Below are 27,492 nucleotides of genomic sequence, written 5' to 3'. Positions count from 1 at the left end.
TGATAACGGTTATCAGAAAAGACCAATCAAGAAAAACTATTACCTCCATAATAAAACCACAATAAAATATAACAAACTCAAATGAAAGGTAAACAATTTATGATTATAATGTTATGATTATTATCGGTTGTGTGATATTACTATATTAGTAATTATTTATTATTTATTATTATTAATTGTACTTCGCAGTAACTATAGTAGTGTACTGTGTAGTATACTAGTATATTATTATTATTAATAGGTACACCTATACATTTTTATAATTACCAAATATTATTCTATAGAAATTAAGTGTTTCCAAAGATTCAAAATGCCTTTCGAGTCGTACCGAAAACGAATCGACTCTCGGAGTTAATGATTTATAATTATTTCGTAGGATCTTAAGTTTGCATTTTTATCTTGGTTCTAAGATATATCTAATAATCTAATAATTGATTGCATTATTGTTGACGAGAAAATAAGTACACTGTACGATTATTTACGAAAAATAAATATACTGGTAAGTAGTTTAAGTATTTTTCATAATATTATACTTATATTATAAGCTTTCATCGGTGGAGAAAGAATGGTAGCAACTCCTCCTCCTGATTTAGGGCAGCAAATTGTTAACTACAATTGTTTTTAAAATTTAAATTAAAATTTTTTAGTATCTATTACATAAAATAACAACTGACAAAGTTATAAAACCATTAAATTTTTAAATTTCAAATGTTCAAAAATATTTTAAGTCTTATTGAATCAACTACCAATATGAATGTAAATATTTTAAAGCATTTTAGCATTTACATATATTAAAACAAATAAATAAAAATATAAGATTAATGAATAAATATAAAAATTCATATTTTGTTATTTTGATACATCGCTATGATAGCATATTATATAAATCTATAACTTATGATTATACCTATCCATATTTTGGGTGTCCAGACAGCCATATGGCTATTTACATATATGCATGTATGTTAGGTATCCATATAGTTAATAATATTATAGATTACCTAGTACCTACCTATAGTTATTTAGTTAAGTATAGTATACCTAATACAACTATAAAAAAAACTGAACATTTTCAGTTGGCTATTTATGATCCAATCTTCCATTAATTTCATAAAAAAATGACCCTAGTGATTACTGTTGTAACACCTAACAATTTATATCCAAACTAAAAGTATTCTTTGATAAACAAAATTTTTGAAAGTAAAATGAGTATATTTATATCAAATCAATCAATATACATTTAATGACGTATTTTTATTAAGAAAAATTGAAACATACATATTTGCTAACGATAGAAAAGCTATTAAAAAGTATACATTAGTTTTTAACTATTACACTAATTATTTTAATTTTACAATTGGTAATATTAACATTGACAAATGATAAATTATTAATGATTTGGAAAAAACACTAAATTTACTTAATAAATTATTAAATTATTTTAGGAATGGATTCAATCACATCAGCACTTGCAAATCTTGCTGCTGATAAAGGCGGTATTTATGGAAGTCTAGTTTATATACGTTCAGAGATGGCAAAAAAAAATGGAGGATTAAAAGAATTTCGAGAATATGGTGGTATCAAAATATTGAGTAGACTATTACAACAAGTTAACCCGAAAATAACATCATTAGTTCTAAGCATTCTTGGAGACTACAGTATGAATGCAGAATGTCGTGAAGAAGTAATTATAGCTACTTATAAATCAAATAAAAATCACTTTTACATATTTTATTGCTTATATTTTAATACTTAACATTATTCTATTGCAGTTACTTAATTATGGTATTCTAAAAGACCTTAGTTTCATAATGAAAAATATAAATGTTGATTCAATTCACTATCGCATATTTAGGTTGATCGCCAATCTAGCTAAATCTGAAGCCCATATTTCGACTATGTACAAACATAATATTCATAGTATAACTATACAAATATTATCAAATACTGATAGTGATATTACAAGATACACAGCAATTCGAGCTCTTAGGTAAAACTTGGTTAACTTTGTTATATTTTAATTAATAATTTTTATTAAATTGTCATTATTATTTTTAATTATTTAGAAAAATGTGGGAAAATTCATCAAAAATTGGTTGTTCAGAAATGTTAAAGTTACAAGCTGTTAAAATAATCTCTGATTCTTTAAAATCAGAATGTAAAGAAATAGTTATGGCTGTTCTACGAGCCCAAACTGCAATTTTATACCGTGTTTTAGAGTTGAAACATGCAAAAAATAGCTTAGACACTGTTGTACAGGTAAAATTGCTATATAATTTATAAAAAATAATTATTATAGACTAAGAAAAAATTCATTTTGTTTTAGATTTTAGGAAATAGTGAACAAAAAAGTATTGATAACATATGTATTCTAATGCGTTTATTACCTGAACGTCCATTAGTTTCCAAAATAATTTATGCTATGTGTAAAATTCGTGATGCTTTAGGATATTTACATCAATCTCGTTTGATCGTGCAAATTTCTGAAATTTTAAAAAAAGAAGATAACCATTGTAAGTAATTTTGTAATAACAATCAATTTCTCAAATTATTATTGTATAGTATCAAAATGTTACCATAAGTATATTTTTAAAATAACATAGTAATCCTTGGTAGGCAAAAATTTTGAATTTTAAACATTTACTTGTCTTTCATTATATCTAATCTGTTTATAATGATTAATTTATATAATTTATAGTTTTAGAACAATGTATTTTACTGAAATATTTAATAAGAATTTTAAATTAATTAACTGTTTCTTTTTCTAAATTATAGATTTAACTTTATCAATGTGCCTTTTATTGCAATGTCCACTCAATCGTATTAGATTTGTTAGTATAGAAGACTGGCAAAGCCTATTTTTGGGCTTAATTACCAGTACAAATCATACCTATATTGATATAGCAATTAATACTTTACCACATTTCCAATATTGCACAGTTACAATAAAAGTATGTATCACTTAAATAATTAATTTGTTGTTATAATAACTATTTTTAATTTTTTGTCATGTCATTTTTGTTATTTAATAAGTTATCTGTGTGCACAATACGTTCTGAACGTTTCAACATATATTTAGATTCATTTCTATCGTTTGTTTTTCTATTTGAACTAGATATTGATTCCAACTGTTGTGCTATACTAAAAAATCTTGGAGATCTCTTGCCTAATATCTGTTGAGTGTCTGACTTATTTGCTTTTATCTTTATTAAGTGTTTTTGTACAGTTTTATTTTGGTTTAGGGCTTCAATAAGAGCAAATGACTCTTGTTCAGTCATTTTAACTAATTTTCGATTCATTTTTATCCAATCACTGTCCAATATTTTATCAATTGTCCAACGCTTTCTAGGTTCTGGTTGTAAAAGACTATCTATACACATTTTTACATTCTCACTTATTATTTCTTCTACATAGGGTTGATGTTCCCAATCTCGTTTGACCTAATAATTTTAATTAAAAAGAATAAACAATTTTTTAAATATATAAAATATACATGCAATGAATGATAATGTACTTGTTGCTTATACATTAACTTCATGTTTTTTCTATTGAAAGGCATTTTCTTGTTGAGCATGACATATAATACCACTCCTAGAGACCATATATCAGACATTTTTCCATCATATGGACGTGCAGTCAATATTTCTGGCGATGCATAACCCAATGAACAACAATAAGTATTACAATTCAGTTTTTTGGAACTCTTAACAAATTTCGAAAAACCAAAATCAGTTAACTTGACAGTATAATGCTCAGTGATGAGGATGTTTTCACATTTTATATCCCGATGTACAATTTCCATTGTGTGTAAATATTGTATTGCTAATGCCACCTGTCTAAACCATATACGAGCTTGATTCTCTTTTAATGGTCCATAATCAATAATGTACTGCAAAAGATCACCTTAAACATGTAGAAATTAATTTTTATTATTCATTAAATATACACTATGTTTTATTATTAAAAGTCCAATTTATGATTGTAAAAAAAATAATTGGGTATATGAAATGAGAGTAATGATCTACCAATTAGTTTAGTGTATGTTATGGTACTTGGATAGTTCGTCAAAAGCAACTATTCATCTAAAAAAACAATTTGTAAAGGTCAAATCCATTACTGTTGGTCAAATATTACTGTTAAAAATACTTGTTTAGTGTAAATATTCAATAGATAATATAATAAATATAATAAATGATAAAAATGTTATTGAATGTAAATTTCTTAATTACGATTTAAAATTAGTATGTTTCATAACACCATAAATAGAATAAAACTTGATTATTACATATTTTCTTACATTTTGAAGTTAGTGCATTTTTAAAAAAAATATTTTAGTAATCTGCATATATTTTACTGACTATTTCATATTTGTATGTATACCTCTGTATTCACAGGCATACTGATAATAAGTAATAACTATAATTCTGTATGAAATACATTCAATCTGTCGTAAATTGTTATGAAGAACTTCATATTAAATTAGATAAAATAAGTAAATAATTTTTAATACCTCCGTATCTGTTATACAATCTATTACTTTAGTTCAGAGGTTTCCAAACTTTTTATGATATAACCCATTTTAGAAATTATTTAAATTTTTGCATTTCACAATGATATCAATGACCCTCCTTTTTTACTGTTTCCTGGATCAGTTGCTTACAAGAAAAAATAAAAAATTAACATATTTTTCAAAAAATGTATCATTAAAAAATATAATGGGACTTACTAAAAATATAATTGTGACCTACAATCTAGAAACCTCTGCTCTTGTTGGTTCATTTGTTTTTTTATTCAATACTTTTCTTTTTTATATGATTTAAATTGTGAAAATAAAATATTTTGTTAAATATTTCATGTATTCAAAATACATTCTTTGGTTACACTGATAACATAAATATGTATCTACTTTTTTATTGCATAAAAATTCATGCCCTATTAAAATATAACTGTTCACTTATATTTCAAATAATATACAGACATAGTGATATGCCATTATGGTTGTGTTAAATATATTTTGATCTAACTGCTGCTTTAATGATATACCCAAGTTTAAAAATATTTGTAATTTTTTTTTTTTATTAATTGGCTTAACAAGCATTTATATGATTACAAAAAATAATTATACAATATTAATTTATAATATAAACATTTGCATTAAAATTATAAATATCTACAATTTTAAAAATAATAACAAAATATATTTTTGTTATAACTTAATTTAATTTTAGTGCAATAAATAAAAACACTAATTTGAAATAAAATGCATAAAATATTATTTTAATGAAAAGAACTGAAAAAAAGTGATATTAACTAATTGTTTTTGACCAACAGTCCTAGATCTTGTTTGTTATATTGTAATATTGCTTAGTTAATTAGTAATGATAATAATGATTAATTTTTTTTACCTTTTTCTGCAAATGCCATAAAAACAAATAATACCGCTTTTTTTTGTAAAATACTGTGTGCATATATTATATACGGATGATTAATTTGACGTATGACATCTAGCTCTCGAGGCAAAAACTTAGAAACATACTCTTTGCTTGTCTGTCTTGTATCGATTATTTTCACTACCAAATTCAATTCTTTTTCTTCTTGTATGTATTTAGCATGGCATACTTCACCATAACTTCCATTTGCTATGTGATCTAATATAATGTATCCCTCAGACTTTAAAATGTTTGTTTTTGATAATTGTTTATTTGATTTCATAGTTTTATTAAAAAATAAAAACATGATTGATAAAAACTGTTATAAACAATGTATGTATTTAAACAATTTTATTTCTATGACAAAAAAAATTCCAATAGTAATAGAATATAATAATAATAATATTTATTGGCCAATGAAGTAACTACAATAATAGTATAGTATGTTATAATCTACAATATGTGTTTAATTGCAGAAAATGGTAGAAAAGGGTTTGATTCCCATGTTAATCAAGCTTTTATCTTTGTATGTAAAAACAAATAAAATGCCTCATATGTGTCCATTGGAAATGAAAGCTAAATCATTAGATTCTTCAATATTTGTTAGCTGTGCCTCTCCAACAACTACATATGATCATGATGCAAGTCCTATTTGGACACCACCTAAAGATGATAATATAACTACAGACTCGCATTCTCCATATTATTCACCAGTTTGTGAATCATTTGATATTGAGTCTGTAAATGCAGACGATTCAAAATCTGATGTCAGTGACTTTGAAGAAAAGGTCAATTCAAATTTACAATACTTCAACTAAACAACAATTATCAATTTAATTTACTTTAATATCTGCAATAAATATATAATTCATATTTTAGGATGATGAAATTGTAGAACATTCATCTCTAGAAGAAATAACAGTCTGTAAAATTATACAGTTCCTAACACATGTAATGTACATAGAAAAAGTTGTATTATTAATGGTTGATAAATACGTATGGGAAACAATTTTAGATTACATGCAATATATTGAACATGGGCATAACAATTCAAATGCATTAAAGATATTAGAATTCATTACTCGGTATGTTTTTCTTTTTCAGTTTCATAGCAAAATTATCTTATTGTATGTTTTTATTTTATAGCGAAGTGCTGAACTTAAATAGCATTCTCACTGATGAATTAATTCTGACAACACATCGAAGACTTTGTAGACCTATTCATGAACTTGAGTCTTGCAACTATTGTATGATTCGAAACAAATTGGGTATGAGAATCATCAAAAATGCTCAATCATTTTCATCAAAATTTGGAGAAGGTATGATGACTGGTATAATGGATGAACCAGACACACCAGATACTAAACTAAAACTCAAAATATTAGTATCTGTTCATGTACCCATTGTCATTCAAAGGTAAGTTGTATGTTAGTTTTATTGCCAACAAATTATTCATCATGAATAATGAACCATAATAAATAGTGGTAATAGTATAATGCCATTGATAACAATTTTAAAGATTTAGAATTTTTATTCATGCATCTAGTTAAAAGCCTTATATAGAAAATTCTAAATGCTTGAATATGAATACCAATAAACCATTACACAAACTATTTACAAATTAATTTTATCTATAGTTTTATATCTTTATTCAAATTTAAAAAACCCTTGGACGCGACCAGGTATTGATTAAGCAATTAAGGTAAAAAGTATATGATTAATAAAATGTATATCTAGAAGTATTCATTGTCAATGGCAGATTTCGGTTTTAATGACAGTCAGTAAATTAATCAGATGACCCTAATGCAGATTGAGCCCACAACGGCCCCAATAGACCCATATTTTACAAAACCAATTCACTGTAATGTAAACATGTTCTGGATCCCAGAACAAAATATTGTTGGTTGCTTCATCAGTATTCTTCTACTAAACAACCATTAAATCTTCCAGCATTTTTTATTAGTGTTAGGGACTTATTTTACTAAAAATCCTTAAAATATATAATTAAATTTACCAAAATATGATGGAAAATATATGTCGCATTCATATTGTGTAATTGTACGTTTCACGAAATGGACATCATTTGTATCCATTTAATGAAATGGGACCGTGATTTCTCCACTTCACGTAATTACACAATATGGATTATATTTCGTAAAATGGATACTGTCTTCAACAGAACTTGTTCCGTCATTTGGATGTCCATATAGCAAAAATTAAAAAAAAATTATTATATATTATTCGTAAAAAATCATTTATAATAATTTTTTATAAAACTCATTTTTTTTTGTCAATCGGCATTATTTTATTTATTTATTAACAAAATATAAAATGAAAAAAATAATATGCACTTTACACTTTTTACACATTTTGCACACTATACACATGTATTGTACGATCTTAGCAAAATCAATACTGATATTGCATATATAAAACTATTAAACGGGAGTATAATTTTTTATAAAATATAGAATCTAGGTGCCATTAAGCTTCTAATTGTATAATTATTAATAGCAATATCATTAATTAATAGACCATGATGCTTCTTAAGTGAAGATAATTTACTTTGGGAATTATTTTTTCCAAAACATCCAAATTATTGTTGACCAACAATATTACATTTATAAAAATAACTAAATGAAATAAAGTCATTAATATACTAACAAGTTTTAAAGTATGCACTTTTCCTAAAACACAACAAAATTTACAAAAATATATGCATAGTCAAACTTGGTATTAATTAAATACATTTCACAAAACAAATCAATATCTCTGCTAAAATAATCCCCAACTATCACAAAATAAAAACATGCAAATGTAAAAAACTTTGAACTCTATTCTGCTATGGCGTTATTCATTGAAAATTAAATTTTAATTTATATAAACAACTTCTGCACTTCTGATAATTATATTTTTAGAAATATTCCATTTCTTTTTTTATCTTATTCAACTATTATGTGGTCACCAAAACCTTTTTGATGAGTGATAAATTCATTTGTGTATACCATTTACCATGTACCATATTTAATTTGTATAAAATATTCTTATATTATAAATATATTACAAACATACAACATACTAATTACTTATGTTTTCTTTCACCAAGATACTTTATTTCAATTTATTAATCAATATTAAAATTGTATTTTTCAGCGATCCCAAACTATTGATTCTACTATTATCTCGTTACAAAGTATATTGCATATTGTGTAATATAATTAAAGATGACCAGAATCCATCATTTGATGATGCTATTGGAGCTTTAATAGCTTTATTTGATAAAGTAAAAATTACTTTTAAAAAATCAGGAATACAATATTGTGAAACCCGAGATTGTCATAAAAGTATTGTTCAAAAAGAAACTACTGTCACATTGCAATTGGACGATGGCACATTAATAAATGCAAATAAATCCTTATTATCGTTGAAATCTCCAATGTTTGAAGCAATGTTTCGATCTGGTGGTTTTAAGGAAGCATATCAAAATACTATACGATTAAATGATGTAAGTTCTGATTGTATCAAATCATTTTTACTTTTACTTGAAGTATATTGTGATTGTCTTTTGCCTGAAAATATCAATGTCCTCTTAGAATTAATAACAATCACAGATCAATACATGTTAAATGAATTATCTGAAAAACTTATTTTGTTTATGATAAATTCTATTTCGGTAGATAATTGTGATATAATTTATGGATGGGCAAAAGATTTTGGTCATCAGTTAAAACTCGGGGCTAGCGTGGATTTAGATGTTATCAAATATTTGTTTTCTTCAAATTCAAGATTCCCTGACCGTGTTAAAACTATCAAAAAAATCAGTAGAAGTAGTTATGGACAACTTTTCATTGAAGATTTAACAACTTTAATAAAAAGTGGATTGTCAAGTATAATAACTTTTGATGATAAAATATCATTATTTTATTTAAACAAATTGCAGAGCGGGTTAGATTAATTCAGTAATAGGTATAAATAGGAAAATAGGATATAATCTGTTAGTAATTTAAAATTATGTGATTATGAAATTTCAACTTCTCGGCCCCATAAATTAATATAATTAGTGGGATACTACCTATTAAATATATATATATATATATATATATTATATTGTATGATATTTATGTTTTGTGATTATTTTCGTATTGATTTTATTATTGTAAAATATTAATAAAGACTAATTATGGTCAACATATAATTACTTAATACTGATTATTTATTGTTAATTTCCTTAATGAATACATTTTATTCAAACAACATCTATTCATATTGTTAATGTCTAATGCTAAAATATGATAACTTCCTTGACTACAGCATAAACAATGAGGATACAAATTATTATTTTCTATCAAATGTACATTTGATGACGTTTGATTTTTGTTAACGTGTAATAACTGACTGTTATCTGAAATCAAATGAATCTAAGTTAAGCTAATAATATTATAAGTGTTATTTTATAAAACTTTATAATTTACCATTCAATTCCTCATCTATTAAGTTTGTTTTTATATTGTCATGTTTATATTTCATTGAGTTCTTGTACATTTTTATTGCTTCTTCATAATTTGGAGGTGCCTCGTACTCCGGAGGTTGTTCATATGCTGGTGGTTCATCAATTAAATAATTTGAATTTATCCTTCCTATTTCTGAAGTCAGACTGTTATCATCTAGTTGAATTCCTTCCACTTGAAAACACAATAATGTTATATAACTTCATACTAAATATTATAATGATTAATGAATAGGTACTCACAAAGTAGTTGACTGATGGATATGAGACGATTTTGAAAATCTGTCTGGATATGGTAACATGTGGCAATTCTATAGACTACCATTAGAACTATTATGAAAAATATTATAAAACCTGCAATGATAAAATTATAAATACAATGTTATGGATAAAAATGTACAATATACATTAGTTATGCAGTTATAATATAATTAATTATTAATTATTACTATAAATAAAGTATTAAATATAAGTATTGTATAAATGTGCACCACCAACTATTTTACCCATGAGCCGCCACTGCAATTATCATATATGATTTGAAAACAACTATGAACATTATTTAATGCTCAACAAATATAATTTCTCTTAAGCAACTTCATATTTAAAACAGAGAAGCAAAAATATTTTAACCATTATTATGGGCAATTTACACACAAAAAAGCTTTGCTTTCATATTGAGTTAAATCCAAAAAAAAGTTGACCCAACAATTTTTTTCACGAACAATGACAGGTAATTCAGTAGTTTGTTTATTAAATAAGGTATCTGTTTTTATTTGATTTTGGCTAACACTCAAATTACCCCATCTGTTGTTTTATACTGCAGTAGACTGAAGTGTCCTTGTCTGCTATACTACTAAGTGTACTAGGTAGGTACATTGGTATCATTTTACCTATTATTTATTATATATGCTACTCACCTATAAAACATCCTAAAAGGATGTGATATCGTTTCGAATACAAAGTGTTATTTGGAAAATAATAGTTCGACTTGTATGCATACCAACTTTTGTCCATATAATCCGATTGAGTGTCTGCAAAATAATAGACATTAAACGCCCGTCTTTAATACATTATAATATATTATTATATTGTGTCTTCAGCAGCATCATAGGCAAACACAAGTAGAACGCATTAATGGAATAATAATATAATAATTATATACAAATAATAATTTTCAAATATATTATACGCACCGTGGGCTTCAAAACACTGGGAAGATTCGTCGCTATTGTCACCACAATGGTCAAAACCATCACATTCCAATTTGTTCGGTATACAGCGTCCATTCATACATGCAAATTCGTTTGCCTCACTGCATGGTCCTTAAATAATTTTTTTTTAATTTTGATAAATTCACTCAACTTATTATATCTAATATAGCTGGGACTGCTGGAAGACAACAAAAACATCCAGCATATGAAAAAGTATTAATGTTTTTGAAAATATTTTTTTGTTCTTGAATTAGGTATATATTTTTCATGAAATTTTGATGTAAAAATCTATGTTTCGAATGGGTATTTAATTAGTTACACAAATAAACACCGCAAAAAGTTGATTAACTATAATTACTAGTAAGCCGGGGGGAAAGGGATATATATTTAACCAGAGCTCAGAGACTAGAGAGCGGGTAATTTATATAGTATCCCATTGATTATATTCCTCTTGGACGTGGTCAAAGACATAACCAAGTTAAGAGGATGCCAGCGTAGTATTTGTTATCTCTCTCTAATCCACGCGCAACATACCAAATTTTACGGTTACAGGAATGACTATAACCGTATTAATTTCTCGAATTAGAGTGAAATGACCTATTATAAAATTTAAAGTTAAGAACATTATCTAGGGCATCTTGATAAGCGTTTTATTATATTTTTATTTTAAAGCGAATTATGAGTATTTTAAAATTGTAAATTGTTTATACGTCTTAAAAAATTCATAACTCGCTTTTTTAGTTGTTGATATAATGTAGGTATACTGATAACTCATCTCCGCACTGAATTGTTATATAGGTATATTGGTATAATATATATGTATATTATTGAATTCAAATTTAACACATCCATTACAGTGACCCACTCCGTGTCTCCGTGACCACTCGACACATACCCAACGTTCCAACCCACCTGTAATCCATGGCCCATGGGTGTAATTAGAATTTAATAGTTATAGGAGCTAGAGTCCTAGAAAACCAAAGTTAAAAATAACTTGAAGGCTAATTTAGGTTAAAAAGTAAAACCTTATAGGGGGCTAAATACAAATACAGGGGGGCTAAGCCCTCTAGCCCCCTTAATTACGCCGATGCTGTACACCTTTTTATATTTAAATTTGAAATCTACCTTGTATGAATCACGATTAATATTAAATATTTTAAATAGATAATTTAACAGAATAAATAAAACAATTAAAATAATATAGGTATTATAGGTAATAGGTTTCTACATATAATTACTAACTATGTACTATTATGTCTATAATAATATTATAATAGTTTTATCTATTATGTATTTATGTGATATAATTGTATTAAATCAAATTTCAGCCCACTGTTGCCCGTTGAGTAGTCGGGCATTATACAATAGCCCAGATTAGGCTTGTCTAGCCTTTTCAAATGTAGCCACTAGCCGTATTAGTCAGAGCCCAGAGGCACTGATGGGCTGAAATGAGTTGTAAATATATATTTTATGTATTATCAGATAGGTGTATCGTATATACGTTATATTATACAGATATATGCTTAGACATGTAGTTACTAGATTGAGCAAAGACTGAATAGGCGATTTCTAGCCGAGAACTGGAATTGAACGTTCCGGTCAATCTGACATAATATCCGATTTCGATTGCTACGTCTAATTCTGTACAATGAGATCCGTTAAACCATTGCAATAAACGCCCGTTTGACACGCGTCCTTCTCTGATGACTAAATTGCTCTCGACTAAAAAAGAACAAATAAAAATATAAAAGCACGGCTTCAATTATTGAACTGCAATTATAACGTCTTGAACATAAACAAGTAAACAGGTACACGCCACATGCGTATACCAGCAGGGATTTTGTATGGTGAGGAAAACCGGAAAGGGGATACATTATTAATACCTAGGTACTTATTACTTTAAAAAAATTGTAATTATATGGTATAGAAATTTGTATATTTACTCCGTTATAAAAATATATAAAGACAAGCGGGGTTTTGAACACTCAATTCTGATATATGTACATACATATTGTAATACTTATTATACTATACATACAATCGAGTTTACTTACCTAGATCTTTCAACGTTATGACTTTCATGTACAAATTTTGTGACTTAAAATTATGTTTATGTGATATTCGAAATAACCAAATACAGTCAAACAGAACATTTGGTTCAAATTCTTCCACCATTTGCATCATTGTAATAGCCCCACCTTTATTTTCCACGAATCCACCACAATCTTAATAGATATTATATTAATAGATTATTAATTATTTTATTTTAATATATAATCCTTATATTCAAATGTTTACGGTTCTTATTCTAGAATATGTAGGTATAGTCACTTACTCGTATTTGGTTTTAAAATAGAACTCTTGACGTCCCCTAATAAAAAACAAATATATGAATTATTTAAAAAAAATATTGTTATTCACAAGTCTACAAATAAATACGTCACAAAAAAAATATTTTTAATATTAAGTGTCATACATTAAATTAATCATTCGGTATAAACAGGGCTAAAATTATAATATTATTGTCATAAAATGAATTAATTTAAATTGTCTAAGAAGTATGAATGTATTATCCTTTTTTTTAGTTACCTATGTCCCATTGTTTTTACTTATAAAAATAGAAAGTGTTAAACATATAAAATTATTGTACAAATCTGTGGATAATTGTATTTCTGATAGCTATCTACCGCGATATCCGGTATTTGTTTACTACAATAAGTGGCGTTCCAGTGTTTCACTATAAACGCTATTACACGCTCGCGTGTACATAACCGAATATCTGTTCGATACGAACACGTAAACGTTTCACAATAGTTAAACTAGGTAATTATGGGTTATTTGCCTACGTGTATGTTATTTATTTTTAAGATTGTGATTAATATTAGAAATTAAACAAATACTATGGGTAATGCGTATACAAATGAATTATGATAATACTAACCTCTGACGTAGGAGTATTGTGCCTTGTACCCAATCGAAGATCCAGCATTAGCGAAGAATTTAATATACAACACTGGACCAGAAGATATTATAACTGGTGGTCTAAATGTTATTCCTCCAATTACTCCTAATCTCTTTCTATTCGAATCGTAAAACTAAACGTAGGTACAGATAATTCGAATAAAATACTATAGATTATAAACATTAATAAAAATCAATTTAGGTATTACATAAAATAATTATACTTTTAATACTAATCTGAAATTATTATAGCTTGGTAATAATAAAGGTAATCGTATCTTTATCCACTTACCTCGACAATTGATTCTTCGGAAATTTGAAAATCCACGAAAATTAAATGTATGAAACACTCTTCATACATTTTACAATTGATCACCTGTTCAAATGTTAAATCGTCTGGATAAGACATAGGAAAGAACGGAGTACTAATGTATCCACCGAATAAAATATTTGCAGAATTGAATTCTGGTTTTATTTCCGCTAATTGAATATTTCCTACGTTAGAATATATAATAATTTATAATAGTTTAGACTTCAATAAGAAACATCAATCATGAGTTAATAATGAACTAATTAGAATTTAATAGTAAATAGTTAATAATATAAATATTAAATTTATAATACAATAAAGTATATAGGTAAACTATAACTCACTGGTAATCAAATATTCAGCTGAAAATGCATGGTTATGGTACGGGTGTCTGTTGATGAAATTTAAATTTACTTGACTAGTTAAAGACTTGTAATGAAAGGTCGAATTTTTCACAGTACTATTTACACATTTTAGAGACCGTGCTGAGTATGGTGGTTCAAAAATACAAATAGAATTACAAACAAAATCCGTTTCGTTTGCATTATTATTAGTGCACGGCAAATTCACGTCTTTAAAACGTAAGTTGATCATACACGATGGACATGAGATAATGCGCAAAGAACATTGTTTGTAAAAACTTTCCTAAGACAGTATAAATAGGAATATTTATTAGAAATTATAAACACATTTAAAATTTGTTGCGCTGATGCGTGTATAGTATACTAGTATTTATATTATAAATTATAATTATAATGTATAGTTACATTCAATGTTGAGCGGTTATAAACATCATTTTTAGCAAAAATGATTCCTCGAGATCCAATTGCAGTATAAATTGTTTTTTTATTGAATGGCTTACACATGTCGTACCTTTTGATATTTATAGAGAAACCGATAGATTGAAATATCGTCATAAATAAACAAACTGAAATTTACAAAAAATAGTTTTCAGAATACATTTATATACGAGTAGGTACGATTAGTACGAAAATTAAAACTCTTTTCCGTTTGTTTAAAAGAACGAGAGACTCGTATATATGATATATTGTATGAAAATATGACATACTTTTCAACGAGGAGTAAATATATTTTTTAATATTACAAAAATATTATAATTTTATTTTGGCTATGTTGTATATAATAAATATATTATAGATATGTAGGTATCTACTATGAAAATAATGTATATAAACATAAATTAAAATAAAATTATATACCTACCTATGTACACCAACTGATCCATCCTAATCAACGTGGGTGTGATTCTACTACCTATCTACGTAGTCATATTGTATTTAATAATATAACTTTACAAACTGACATATAGATAATAGTCTGTATTAACCTAACTGATAGTATAGGGCTTCGACAGTGATGTTATTATAATTATATATAAAAGGTTTCTATAAGAAAAATGACCTTTATAACGACGCGTTATTGTCTGTTATTGATCCTTATACATATTGTAATTTGTAGTTTTTATTTTTAATTCAGTGGCAATAATAAGCTTTTTGTAACACAACAAATCAATATATAGGTACTATTAGGTACTAACTATTAAGTAACTAATAACTATGTAGTATGTATTTTTACCTGTATTAAATGTAAATTTATATTTACTATTTAGTGTGTTAGCGATAACATGAAATATCACAGTCTGTACATTTTAACTCTAATATTTTTATAAACAAAAATATTAAAGAATACATATTATATTTATGTTATTTTTACATTCTAAGGCCTAGGCGTATTGATTTTACAATGCTATGTGTTTTGTTTAATACCTACAGGTTACAGTACCTATACATGTTGATCTATAGTAGAAAAAATCCTATGATATTCAACTTGTCTTTGAAGGTGGTTTCTAGACTTCTACTCGTATAGTAGCAAATCTAATCTAATTTTTAGTTAGTATTTTTAAAGTCTAAATTCTCATTACTTATCAAAATAACTGGGAAAAATGGAATTATTACACGAACTCAAAAAAAAAAAAAAATAACCCTTATTGGTACTTAAAATTTTCATAAAAAAATTATATTAGCATATTATTATATACGACATAATACAATTTTCAAAATTTTTTGAAGATTTTATTTATTGTTAGATTCTGAACGGAGCGATGAATGTATTGATTTTATAATGTGCTTTTTTTTGTGTACGCTGTTACATCAATCGAAACATGATTAATAGATAATGTGGGCTTAAACTTTGAAGAGTGTTAAGGGTGATTTTAGATAGAAAATTGGATCTAGTTTATACTTTATAGAGATCAATATAAAAATGCATTCGGAAAAACAACAAAACTATTAAGCAATTCCAATTTTCAATAAAATCGATTTTGTTTTTTTTGGTAAAACTCAAATTATCATTGGTTAGGTTAGGATACTTGAAATTTTCATTTAATTTTTATTTAATCAATTTCAAAAAAAATAAATAACTCAAAGGATTTGAGGTATTGATTTGTATAGGCGTGAGAAATTATCTATTTTTTTAGTTTTTTTTTCTATAAATGTCAATTTAAAAATTGTTCACCGCGTAGAAATTCTTGAAAACGAAATACAAATTTCCTTATAAATTGTTAGTTTCTCAATATAAAATATAAAAATGTTTAGCCATAATATTTTTTTATAAGCGTATATATAGTTAGAATTGTGACGAAGTTTGTGAAAAACTAAAAAAAATGTACAGTGTCTTATAAAACACTAGTAGGTAGTAGTTAAAAATTCATAAAACTTAATGGCTAATAAAATAATAAAATAACCGACACTACTATTTATAACTTTCAATACACAAGATAAAAAGAATAATTTAATTTAAAACGCGTCGTCTGCGTGATATTATATACATGTATAGACAAGTAGTAATTTTTGATTAGCATGTTACGTAACGGGACAACTATTTACAGACACATAAATAGGGTGGGTTGATGGAAGGAGGTTCATGAAAACGAAAAAAAAAATATCATGTTATTTTAATAATTGTACATTTTTTATATGACCCTCCCCCCACCTTAAAAAAAAAACAAACATTTTTTTGTATATGCGCTTTAACTATAGATCTATTATCTTTATTTTCAACTGAAAAGTAGCCCTTGGGGATTTATCTTCTAATAAGTCTAATATATACGTACATGATATTAAGGTTACAACTTTAGAAGATAACATAATATAATCAACAAAAAATATATTTTATTACAATATTGAAGTTTTTTTTTAAGTACTAGCTATTTTGCTTTTCGAAAGAAGGTACCTAAATTTTATTCTCAGTGGCTTATTAGTGCATGATAAATTGAAAATGGATTTTTTATTGAAATTAGAATATGTTTAAAATCTTTTAGTACAACAACTTTTTGCAGATAGTAGAAATTTAAAAACTCATGAATATCTTGTAAATTGTAATTTGTTAAAACAATGTAATTACAAATTAATGATTAATGAACAATAAATTAGATCTGTACCCGAGATTATACCTGCATCATGCATGTGTTGTTTTCACCTTACTATAATATATAGGTAATAATGCTTATAATGCCATACCAAAATATACGTTCAAGTTCAGAAATAAGTTTTAATTTTGTGTGTTTACCTTAATTATTAGAGTGAAATTATCTATTATAGTTTTTCATAGTTTAATGCAGTGGCGTGGTGAACTACTTTTTGATCAGAGGCCAATTACAGAATACCAACACATCTTCCCACCTAAAATTTATATTAACACTTAAATTTAAATCCCAAGGGTGGTATTTAATTTATTTTATACCTATACTTACCTAGGCATCTATAACTATAGGATATATACCTACTACCTACCCACCCACCACGCCACTGGTTTAATGTGTCCTTTTTCTTGTAACCGATTTAATACATTTTTAAAGTAGTGTCGTGTTCTTCTCGAGATTCAGTATATCTATATTAGTATCTAGTATATTGTCACTAACATAGTAACATTCATCAAGTTCGAAATGTCCACAAGTACTTATCTACTTGACTTTTATCATCTCGGATTACTTCTGCCGCAAAGTTAATTTCAAAACTTAACCTTTTGTACCAGCGTACCGCCTTGATCCCAATTAGTGCTAAAATTTGTAATAAATCTCGATGCACAATCCAATTCTAACTGATAGTATTTTATTTTTATCATTAAGATCTAATTTTGAATATATTTTTGATCCATTTATGGTACTTACTATGTCATCAATGGCCACGGTTATGTGACGTAGGTAGGTACTTTCTATGGCTGTATTGCTTGTATTTGCTCTTTTCTACACATAATCTGACTTCTCCGTTTTTTTAGGTACTAAGACTATGGGAGAGACCAGGGTGTTTGTCCATATACCTTCTCAATTATGTCTAATTTCTCAAGTCTCATAAGTTCATTTTCTAGTAGTTTTCTTAAATTTATCGGAATGTATTTATGTTGTTAAGCAAATGGATTGATATTTTCATCAATGTGAAGTTTGGTTTGTTTTTCTTTAAATTTTCCAATACTATGAAATAGATTTGGGTACCGTAAAATGGGGGTGAATTGCAACAATTTTTAAGTTTTATCCAACTTTGAACTTAATTTAAAAACCAGGCATTTATACTACTATTAAAGAAAATACTTTTTTAGAATTCTTGTTACCTTGTTTATCATTATAAGTATCATTCAGTAATATAACTTATTAGGTTTTTTTATTCTATTTTTTTTATAACTTATTAGGTTTTTTTATTATAATTTTTTATATAACTTATTAGGTTTTTTTATTATAATTTTTTATATGACATGGTTACAATTAACCTTTGAATGGGGTGAATTGAAACATTGGTTTAAAAATAGTCAATTTTTTGAATTTGTTGGTATAATTTTCTATTTTTTCTGATTATTTAAGACAACATAATAAGTATCTAAAGTATTATAAACAAAATTTCGATCTTTGAAATCACTTAAATACGGTTTGAATGAAATATTATATATTTTACACACGTGTTTTTTTTTTTAACAGAATTTATAAAAATTATTTTTGTTGTAGTCTCACAGAGAGAGAGAGAGAGAGAGAGATAAAGGACTTTAAAAGTTTAAAACATATTGTATACCACAAACAGTAGTTAACAATTTTGTATATAGCATTATTTATTGGTAGTACAGTAAGAATTATATTTTAATTAAGTAAATTATACATGTAGGTTAGAATGATTAGGTTAACAAAACAAATATACTGAAAACTAATAATCATAATTATTAATTTGTAATATAACATTAGTCACAATTAATACAACAGAGACCCATTAGTATCCTAAAACTTGTTAGGAATGTGTAGTCAGTCATATGGTTTACATTTATAGAAACTTTTGTTCCCTAAATATTTGAAGTACTGAAGTTCAAAATTCCTAAATTAAAATTATGTAGCATTGATTATATATTTAATATAGGCAATAAAACCAAAACAAAATATGGAATAAAATAAATATAATTAAAAAAAAAAAAGTTATATTAAAAGTTTTAATAATAATACAATAGCAAATGACTCAATTCAGCGAGTTCAGAATATTTTAACAGTAAGGACACGTACATTTTAAAATTCCATTTTAATATCTGAAATCAAATATTACATATTATTTAATACTTGTAAAACAAACAATGCATATTGTATTTTATTGTTTTACATTTTAAGCAGAACAATGCAATTTATTAACCTTATAATGGTATTTTTTTTATTTTATGTGACATCTTTAGGAGCATTAAAATTATTTTACATGGTTTTTAGTCATTAATTTAATCTAGTTGGTACTTTTCTCTCTCAAAAATGTCTTACAACCATAATTATACAATATATTATGCATGTTTTTAGGAAAAAATAGTACAGCTTACCATCCCTATAATTTTATTCAAAGTAATATAATTTATTCATAAAATATCCATAAAAGCAAAGGCATAAGATGGGTGGGACTTGGGAGTGCTTAGCACCATAGACGTGTTCAGGCAAATTGTAAAATTTTTGATTTTACACACTACATAGGTTAGGTATTTTATACTGTTAAAACTCTTCAATAAGTTGCTGGGGAGGTATCTGCACACCCTGCCTAACCTCGTAGGCATGCCTATGCATAGCACCTTTAATTTTGAAATTCCTAAAACGTTATATGTTAATTTAGATTTTAATAATAATAGGTATTTATAACCATAAGATAACATGAAAAAAAAAATAGAGGGATTTCAGAACCACAATATTTGTAACTGAATTAAAATTTAATATATATTATAATGAATTACTTATGATGTAGATTTGAAAATTATTATGAAGCAAAGCTACTTCATCAAGTATTTTTAAAATTGTTAATTATAAAAATAACGATTAAATGTACATATATCAATAGATGATTAAAACTTACCACTTTGTTTAATTCTACTTCCCTTCCAAGTATTTTCTAAATTTCTTAAAAATTCTTCAAAGATATTGACACTTTTTAATAATGAAGTTTTTTTATAATCTTTTAAACGATTACTACTCAAGTTTGCATCATTGATAATTTCTTTTTGTTTTTTGTCATACTCATTAATTTCATCAATTAAAACACTAAAATATATAAATATAAATAAAATATAATAATAAGAAAAATTATACATCATTGCTTACTTAATTGTGGGTACAGTGTTGGGATTGAATTTTTCTATAACTTTTGGATTAATTGGTATACAAATTTTTCCAGTTTTTGGATGAACACAGAAGGGAGACTTCAACAAGTGGTTTAACCCCTTTGTTACATTTACATCAAGTCTCGGGTATGCCAAGTACAACAAAATATCTTCCACACAATGTTTAGTTTTGAAATTTAATAACCCCTGTTAGAATAAAAGTAATTGTAAGTGAATTAAGGTTAGGTAAAAAATATACATTGTATAAAATTTATGATTTATAATTTCACCCTTTTATGGTTATTATCAATTATAACAGTAAGTGCTTCCCATCGTTGTACACTACTTTGATACTTTGAAAATTGTAAATTAATTTGTTCCTTAATTTTTTCATCTGCTATAAATGACAAAATTTTATTACACTGTTCTGTTGTTCCTAAGAAATCTTGTTCAGAAAGTAGTGAATTGAACTCTTCTTTTATAATGGAAATACTGCGTCTATCATTAGCGATAAAATGTTTTTTTATTATTTTGATTAAATAAAAGTTATTATAATTTAAGTTTTTTCAACTGACTTTACTGATGGATGATTTACATTACATCGTTTTGAATCACCAGCAGATAATAAAGCTAAATAATCAATGAAAGAACCACGTTCAGAAGGTAAGAGTTTTCTTGCAGATTCATCACATACCCAACAATGGATACCTCGGCGACCTGAGAATACCCATAATAAGTGCTTCCATCCAAAATCATCCCGAAGTGCTCGTTCCAATATTTTTACAGCAATAACCATAAATCTACAATAAAAATACAAAATTAAATATTCCCTAAACAATTGGAAAACATTTTTTACATATACCTCCAACATTTTTGACAGACTTCAGCACCTGAACAACAAGTACGGATTTGATCATAATCAGTCATATCAATATCAATCACTAATTCTTTTTCAAGAGCATGAAACTGAGGATAATTTCGGCAGACTTTGGGACTACAAAATATGTATAGAAATTATAAATACAAATACATCATAATGAAATATTTTATAATAACAAAATTATATAAACCTCATATTGAACACAGCTCCAATATCTATTTTAAAAGGACATTTATTTTGAATTTCTGTTTCCATTTCTTGAAGTGTGTTGAACGATTGATATCTAATGTAAATATCTTCATGTAAGGTGAACGAAAATTCTCTATTTATAAAGTTTTCTGGTTTTACTGAAAATACAAAATAAAAACGAGTACATTAATAGTGATTCATTAAAAATCCATAGGTACACATAAAATATGATCTATCTAACTAGTGGTGGCCTATAATTAGAGAACATTGAAACAACTGCATCACCTCATCATAAAAAAATGTAAAAAACTAGTTGCTCAATAAGACAATAATTAATATCTATTAAAAATAACCAAGCACCAATGTTTTTATTATTATATGAAATATATCATGTTTTTATTATTATTGGTACACAGTAGATATAATAGTTAATACTTATTAAGTATTTATTCTTGATAGGTAATAGAATGAAGTCCTTACAACTTAACTAATAAATGACGTTTTAATTGTAATATGGGATGTTATTTTATTAACAAATAACTTATTTTTTAGGAGAATTGTAGTTGTATATATTTATTTAAAAAAATGATATATTAGACTTAGTAGTTAGTTCTATTGGTACTAAATTTTTAATTTTGGAGACCAAAAACCACTAATATATTGATGGTAACATAATGTTCTTAAATATCATAAATATCAACTGCGGTCCACAGTTGAGTGTTTTAGAAATAAAAATATTAACATTTTCATTATACAATGTGGTTTTGAACGATTTAAAAAAAAAACTCACCGTTTCCGTAGGAAAGCCATTTATGAAACTGCGAGTATGGAAACAATTTCTTGTAGTAGACATTAAGATAGTCAGCAAATTGATCGTCGGCCATGATTATAATATTATTATCGACGTTTTACAGTTTAGTAAGACTACTGTAGCGAGACTAAATATTTGTTTGCTGCTTGTTTTGCATTTAATTTGGTATGATAATAATAATTATTAATTTATTGACATTAACGTGAAGTTGTGACAGTCGCCAAATGCCGAAGCAAAGATACGATAATTTAAGATACGTTTACGTAAGCTGCGAGAGTATTTGACATTTTAACCATGTCCAATACTTTTTATTGTTTTGCCTTTCGCACTAGCAGCTTTGCGCGTTTTATTCAACGATATTCATTCGATATGATAAGAAATAAAGAAAAGGCGGGAAAACGCTATGACAAGTGTTCGTGTTTTCGAACGTCTTTGCAACGGCCGCTACTACAGCGTCCCACCGCCAAGGTCTCGACGACCCACCGGTGACGTCATCGGATTTTTATTTACGTGTTCCTACTGTGTCTCACCAGTCACTTCTCATTGTCGTCATCGCCTACCACTGTGATGTTGTTCATTAGTTCGTGCACAACGCTTATTTAAGCTCAGTTTGATTATTTTCCTCACAGTTCACACAACTATTTAAAACTTGAAAGTTACGATTGTTCAACACAGTAACGTAAAAGAGAATTTTAAAAATTATATTTTAGCAACCGGAACACCGACGATATTTAACGCGAATCGAATTGTCGTATTCACTTCCGTCAACGGAAATAGATCGCGAGATCTCATTGTTCATTTCATCTCGCATCGTATTGACGACCGGACCGGACGTATCTGCCTATAAATAAACACGCACGCAGAACTTAACATGCCGGCTACGACGTTCCGCACGTTCGCCCGTTCATTTGGGTCGAAAATGTAAGTTCGCCGATATGAATTAATTCTGACGCGCATAGTGCATACCGATTTTTGTTATTATCATTGTTTTCATTATATTGTTTTATTGAAATACCCGTATAATAATATTAAAAATATTATACCCGGCGGAAGAGATTTCAGAACAATATGTTTCGTTGACTGGATATTTTCATTTTTAATTTATATAGATTATCGACGAACGCTATCACGCGGTCGGTATCGTTATAGTTAATACGCCATTTTTTTGTTATTGTATCTAATAAAGAGAACAAGAAATATATTTTAATGGTATAATATGTTTCAAACTCGAGACTTCTCGGTCGTTCAGTTTGGTTTTAAATGTCATGTTATCCTTGGAAGTTGGAAACAACAAAATAATAATAATAATAATAATAATAATAATACACATTGCAGTTGCAAATAATCACGTAATACCACTTAATAGTAAAATTCCAATGACATACTAATTATCTAGTATGCTAATTACAACTTTTATGTTGGTATTAAATATATAAATTATTCAGTTCATTATATGTCAATCGTATTCCTATACTTCAATACTTGTTTTTATTGATTAGCATTTTTTGTAAAACATTACATAAATATTACATTTAATAATTTGTTGATTTTTATTCATTTGATAATATGCTTATTAATAAAATTTAGAATATCTACTTTTTATTATGAAAACATATTACTGTTGCACAACCTATTTTCGGATCTTCATTCTATTGAAATATTTAGGTGATTTTAAACTAAATTTTGGAACAATATATTTAAATTGATTGTGTTTATTCTGAATTGTATTTAAAAAAAAATTATTAATTTTTAATAGATCGTGTGCTACTGTATCATATTAAAGGGAATGGTTCCTTAGATAACAATTGGTTCATAAAATGTTTAATGAATTTTTATGTAATTCATCATTAATATTTTATCAGTAAATTCCATGACATTTTTAGTATAGTGAATTATTTTTTTCATCATCATTTTAAGCATAAGTCATTAATCATAAAACATTAGGATTAGGTGTTACCTTACCTATTGAGCACATTTTTACTTCTTTTTAAATAAATATTGTATTAGATCTAAAATAGATAATAAAAAAATTAATATATACCTAGTTAATAATAATTATTATCTTATCAAGAATAATAAATATTTTCATACCTAACAATTTTTTTTTTAGTATGACGTATGTCAGATAAAAAGAATCATGAATCATGTTTAATATATTTCAATGTAAGACTTTGTAATAGTACCTACCTTTGAGATATTGCCTTTAAATGTAGATATGGTTACAATTGTTACATAAAAATAGTTTTACTTGCTCAAGTTTCTAAACTAATATTTCAAAATAGTGATACAAATTTGAATTACTTAGTATTTTTATTTTATTGTACTATTATATTTAATTAATAAGTTATTTTACTATAGTTAAAAAGAAAAAACTAGATTGTTATATGCTTAAAAAACGTATTATTTTTATTAGATTATTTTATCTTTATACAATGTTGTGCATTTATTTTGTTTAGTGAAAAACCTGTACGTACACATTTAGTCAATGTGTATGCCTGTTTAACAGTATCCATGATAGCAGCTGCAATTGGGGCTTATGTCCATGTTTTCACAAACTTTCTAAGTGCTGGATTATTTACAACTCTGGGTGCTACTGGATTACTATTAGCACTTATGTACACACAAGATAATGGAAAAAATCGTTCTCTCAGAATAAGTTATTTAGTTGGATTTACTTTCTTCACTGGTTAGTTTTCATAAATAATATTATTTGTAACCTAATTTTATAAATTATTTATATGGAATATTGTTTGTTATAGGCCTTGGAATTGGACCAGTTTTAGAATATGTTATCCATGTGGACCCCAGTATCATACCAACAGCATTTTTGGCATCTACATTGGTGTTTACATCATTCAGTTTGTCTGCCATTTTTGCTGAACGTGGAAAATGGCTCTACCTAGGTGGTACTTTAATGTCGTTGCTGTCTGTTCTGATGTGTTTGTCTTTGGCTAACTTATTCCTTGGTTCAGAGCTTATATTCAAAGTATGTTTTTAATATCATATATATCGCCAACTGTTTTTTTATTTATTTTAATTTCTAACTATTTATGTATATTTCAGAGTTATCTTTACCTTGGTCTAGCACTTATGAGTGGTTTTGTTTTGTACGATACTCAGTTAATTATGGAAAAAAGAAGAGCTGGAGACAAGGATTTCATTGCTCACTCTGTTGATCTCTTTGTGGACTTTATTGGCATCTTCAGAAGACTGCTCATCATTTTAGCACAAAAAGTAACAAATAAATATTAATAAATATAAATATGAATCAAAATTATAATTTTTCTGTTTTAGGAACAAGGATCGAAGAAGCGCAAAGACTGAATGGAAACAACCTCTTTAAAAAAATAATAATTGTAATTACCAACTTAATATCAACTGTGTACACTACCAACTATTTGAAATTAAATTTAAGAGTAAAAATTATAATAGTGGGTTTTTGTTTTTAGTTTGATAATATCTTTATGTATATTACTACTCTGTAAGTTATATGATTTAAGTTATAGTTTAGACCATTTAAAGGTAAACTTACCTAATGTCAAAATTGTTCTTTTGGTATAGGCATTTAGTTATGTTGCATTCATTTAATAGAATTATATTTTTCATTAATCACAATGGTTTTTTTATATTAAAAGACTAATAAATTTGTTACTTTAACTGATTAGGATATATGTTTTCGTTATTCATATGGATTTCCTTTTCAAATTGAAGTATAACATCCTTATAATTATTAATTTCTCCGTGAACCATAAAATTTTTGCGTAGATTTAACTCAATCAAATTACATATGCTACTAATTATTAAAAATGTATGAATAACACAATTTATTTTTCAAATCCTAGATAAATTTGGGGAACTTGCTTTGTTATATATTAGGTGTTAAGCATACTTTATTGTTTAGTGGGTTTCTGTAATGAATGTGTTAAATTTGAAATCAATGATAAATCATCGTTTTTCTGAGCGGTGGCAATCTTTCAGCCTATACATCTCTCAGGTTCTTTTATATTGCTATTTGTAATTATTTTTATTTTTCTATTAGTAAATGGATTGTTGAGTTGAATTAATTGTTGTCAGCAATAAATTGCATATATTCATATAATACCATTAGTTGTTTTAAACTTATTAATTCAAGACTGTTGAAACGTAAAAAGATGTTTGGTTTGTATTATTAAAAAGGTTAATTTTAATACTTTGAATATCTCATTGTGTGCACTATTTACACGTAATGATGAAAACTAGTTACTTTAATAATATTTTTAGAATTTGAACAAATTGTGCCTTGAAATGTTAATTGTCAAATTTTAAAATTATCATATCAAGAAAAATAAATTTAAAAATAGGAAAGTAGGTAACCACTCTACGGTGAAGTATATAAATTTGAATTCAATTATAAACTTGCATAATATCTGAATTTTAATACAAACCAATACTCCATTTGAATAATTATTAGTTCAAACAATGTGTGCCAGTATTAACGGCACCGTGGCCATTATCGTAGAGAAGCCATAAGTGAAGACAACAGCCACTACCCACCATGTTATAATCCACGTCTTTTATAATATAATAAATATAG

General features: G+C 26.4%; 5 protein-coding genes across 6 annotated transcripts; 2 read left to right on the top strand and 3 right to left on the bottom strand.

Annotated features, from left to right (window-relative positions):
- Window positions 1-169: 169 nt before the first annotated feature.
- On the top strand, window positions 170-9,518 carry LOC113549854. Of its 2 annotated transcripts, XM_026951335.1 has the most exons (10): window positions 170-499; window positions 1,446-1,684; window positions 1,773-1,990; window positions 2,067-2,259; window positions 2,327-2,513; window positions 2,776-2,951; window positions 5,906-6,217; window positions 6,309-6,514; window positions 6,576-6,845; window positions 8,583-9,518. In XM_026951335.1, the coding sequence occupies exons 2-10, from the start codon at window positions 1,448-1,450 to the stop codon at window positions 9,382-9,384; spliced, it is 2,601 nt and encodes an 866-aa protein (XP_026807136.1). In that variant the 5' UTR covers window positions 170-499; window positions 1,446-1,447; the 3' UTR covers window positions 9,385-9,518. The 2 variants fall into 2 exon arrangements, with proteins under 2 accessions (XP_026807136.1, XP_026807137.1); XM_026951336.1 differs by lacking the exon at window positions 170-499 and having other exon boundaries at window positions 1,531-1,684; window positions 1,856-1,990.
- LOC113549857 (testis-specific serine/threonine-protein kinase 4-like) lies at window positions 2,997-5,736 on the bottom strand. The gene is made up of 3 exons (XM_026951340.1): window positions 5,406-5,736; window positions 3,515-3,903; window positions 2,997-3,440 (listed from the first exon to the last, which is right to left on the bottom strand). The coding sequence occupies exons 1-3, from the start codon at window positions 5,734-5,736 to the stop codon at window positions 2,997-2,999; spliced, it is 1,164 nt and encodes a 387-aa protein (XP_026807141.1).
- A 110-nt stretch (window positions 9,519-9,628) lies between the features above and the next one.
- Window positions 9,629-15,763, bottom strand: LOC113549855. Its single transcript, XM_026951338.1, has 13 exons — window positions 15,646-15,763; window positions 15,189-15,349; window positions 14,766-15,066; window positions 14,404-14,606; window positions 14,092-14,245; window positions 13,486-13,521; window positions 13,205-13,375; window positions 12,690-12,872; window positions 11,133-11,261; window positions 10,857-10,970; window positions 10,180-10,290; window positions 9,902-10,111; window positions 9,629-9,831 (listed from the first exon to the last, which is right to left on the bottom strand). The coding sequence occupies exons 1-13, from the start codon at window positions 15,665-15,667 to the stop codon at window positions 9,629-9,631; spliced, it is 1,998 nt and encodes a 665-aa protein (XP_026807139.1). The 5' UTR covers window positions 15,668-15,763.
- Window positions 15,764-19,855: 4,092 nt separating this feature from the next.
- Window positions 19,856-23,421, bottom strand: LOC113549856 (DNA primase small subunit). Its single transcript, XM_026951339.1, has 8 exons — window positions 22,899-23,421; window positions 22,110-22,266; window positions 21,902-22,033; window positions 21,615-21,839; window positions 21,330-21,537; window positions 21,041-21,246; window positions 20,796-20,980; window positions 19,856-19,998 (listed from the first exon to the last, which is right to left on the bottom strand). Exons 1-8 carry the CDS (start codon window positions 22,990-22,992, stop codon window positions 19,979-19,981), a joined length of 1,227 nt encoding a protein of 408 aa, XP_026807140.1. The 5' UTR covers window positions 22,993-23,421; the 3' UTR covers window positions 19,856-19,978.
- A 58-nt stretch (window positions 23,422-23,479) lies between these two features.
- LOC113549858 (probable Bax inhibitor 1) lies at window positions 23,480-26,583 on the top strand. The gene is made up of 5 exons (XM_026951341.1): window positions 23,480-23,840; window positions 25,376-25,605; window positions 25,679-25,905; window positions 25,983-26,153; window positions 26,214-26,583. Exons 1-5 carry the CDS (start codon window positions 23,791-23,793, stop codon window positions 26,241-26,243), a joined length of 708 nt encoding a protein of 235 aa, XP_026807142.1. The 5' UTR covers window positions 23,480-23,790; the 3' UTR covers window positions 26,244-26,583.
- Window positions 26,584-27,492: the final 909 nt, after the last annotated feature.

The sequence above is a fragment of the Rhopalosiphum maidis genome, chromosome 1, assembly GCF_003676215.2.
Source record: "Rhopalosiphum maidis isolate BTI-1 chromosome 1, ASM367621v3, whole genome shotgun sequence".
NCBI lineage: Eukaryota > Metazoa > Arthropoda > Insecta > Hemiptera > Aphididae > Rhopalosiphum > Rhopalosiphum maidis.
This window is presented reverse-complemented; position numbering and strand designations above follow the sequence as displayed.

What these genes read in the sequence shown, in the direction of transcription:
- LOC113549857 (XM_026951340.1), bottom strand. Translation starts at nt 5,736, where the DNA reads ATGTTTTTATTTTTTAATAAAACTATGAAATCAAATAAACAATTATCA. An exon ending in TATGGCATTTGCAGAAAAAG is followed by an intron (nt 3,904 to 5,405) that starts GTAAAAAAAATT and finishes TACATGTTTAAG; the next exon opens with GTGATCTTTTGCAGTACATT. An exon ending in AGTTAATGTATAAGCAACAA is followed by an intron (nt 3,441 to 3,514) that starts GTACATTATCAT and finishes TAAAATTATTAG; the next exon opens with GTCAAACGAGATTGGGAACA.
- LOC113549856 (XM_026951339.1), bottom strand. Translation starts at nt 22,992, where the DNA reads ATGGCCGACGATCAATTTGCTGACTATCTTAATGTCTACTACAAGAAA. An exon ending in TTGATAATAACCATAAAAGG is followed by an intron (nt 21,247 to 21,329) that starts GTGAAATTATAA and finishes TTATTCTAACAG; the next exon opens with GGGTTATTAAATTTCAAAAC. An exon ending in AACACTGTACCCACAATTAA is followed by an intron (nt 20,981 to 21,040) that starts GTAAGCAATGAT and finishes TATATATTTTAG; the next exon opens with TGTTTTAATTGATGAAATTA.
- LOC113549858 (XM_026951341.1), top strand. Translation starts at nt 23,791, where the DNA reads ATGCCGGCTACGACGTTCCGCACGTTCGCCCGTTCATTTGGGTCGAAA. An exon ending in CGTTCATTTGGGTCGAAAAT is followed by an intron (nt 23,841 to 25,375) that starts GTAAGTTCGCCG and finishes TATTTTGTTTAG; the next exon opens with TGAAAAACCTGTACGTACAC. An exon ending in GTTCAGAGCTTATATTCAAA is followed by an intron (nt 25,906 to 25,982) that starts GTATGTTTTTAA and finishes TGTATATTTCAG; the next exon opens with AGTTATCTTTACCTTGGTCT.
- LOC113549855 (XM_026951338.1), bottom strand. Translation starts at nt 15,667, where the DNA reads ATGGATCAGTTGGTGTACATAG. An exon ending in TATTTTAAAACCAAATACGA is followed by an intron (nt 13,376 to 13,485) that starts GTAAGTGACTAT and finishes ATATCTATTAAG; the next exon opens with ATTGTGGTGGATTCGTGGAA. An exon ending in CCTTTTAGGATGTTTTATAG is followed by an intron (nt 10,291 to 10,856) that starts GTGAGTAGCATA and finishes TTATCATTGCAG; the next exon opens with GTTTTATAATATTTTTCATA.
- LOC113549854 (XM_026951335.1), top strand. Translation starts at nt 1,448, where the DNA reads ATGGATTCAATCACATCAGCACTTGCAAATCTTGCTGCTGATAAAGGC. An exon ending in AAAAAAAGAAGATAACCATT is followed by an intron (nt 2,514 to 2,775) that starts GTAAGTAATTTT and finishes TCTAAATTATAG; the next exon opens with ATTTAACTTTATCAATGTGC. An exon ending in TCAGTGACTTTGAAGAAAAG is followed by an intron (nt 6,218 to 6,308) that starts GTCAATTCAAAT and finishes TTCATATTTTAG; the next exon opens with GATGATGAAATTGTAGAACA.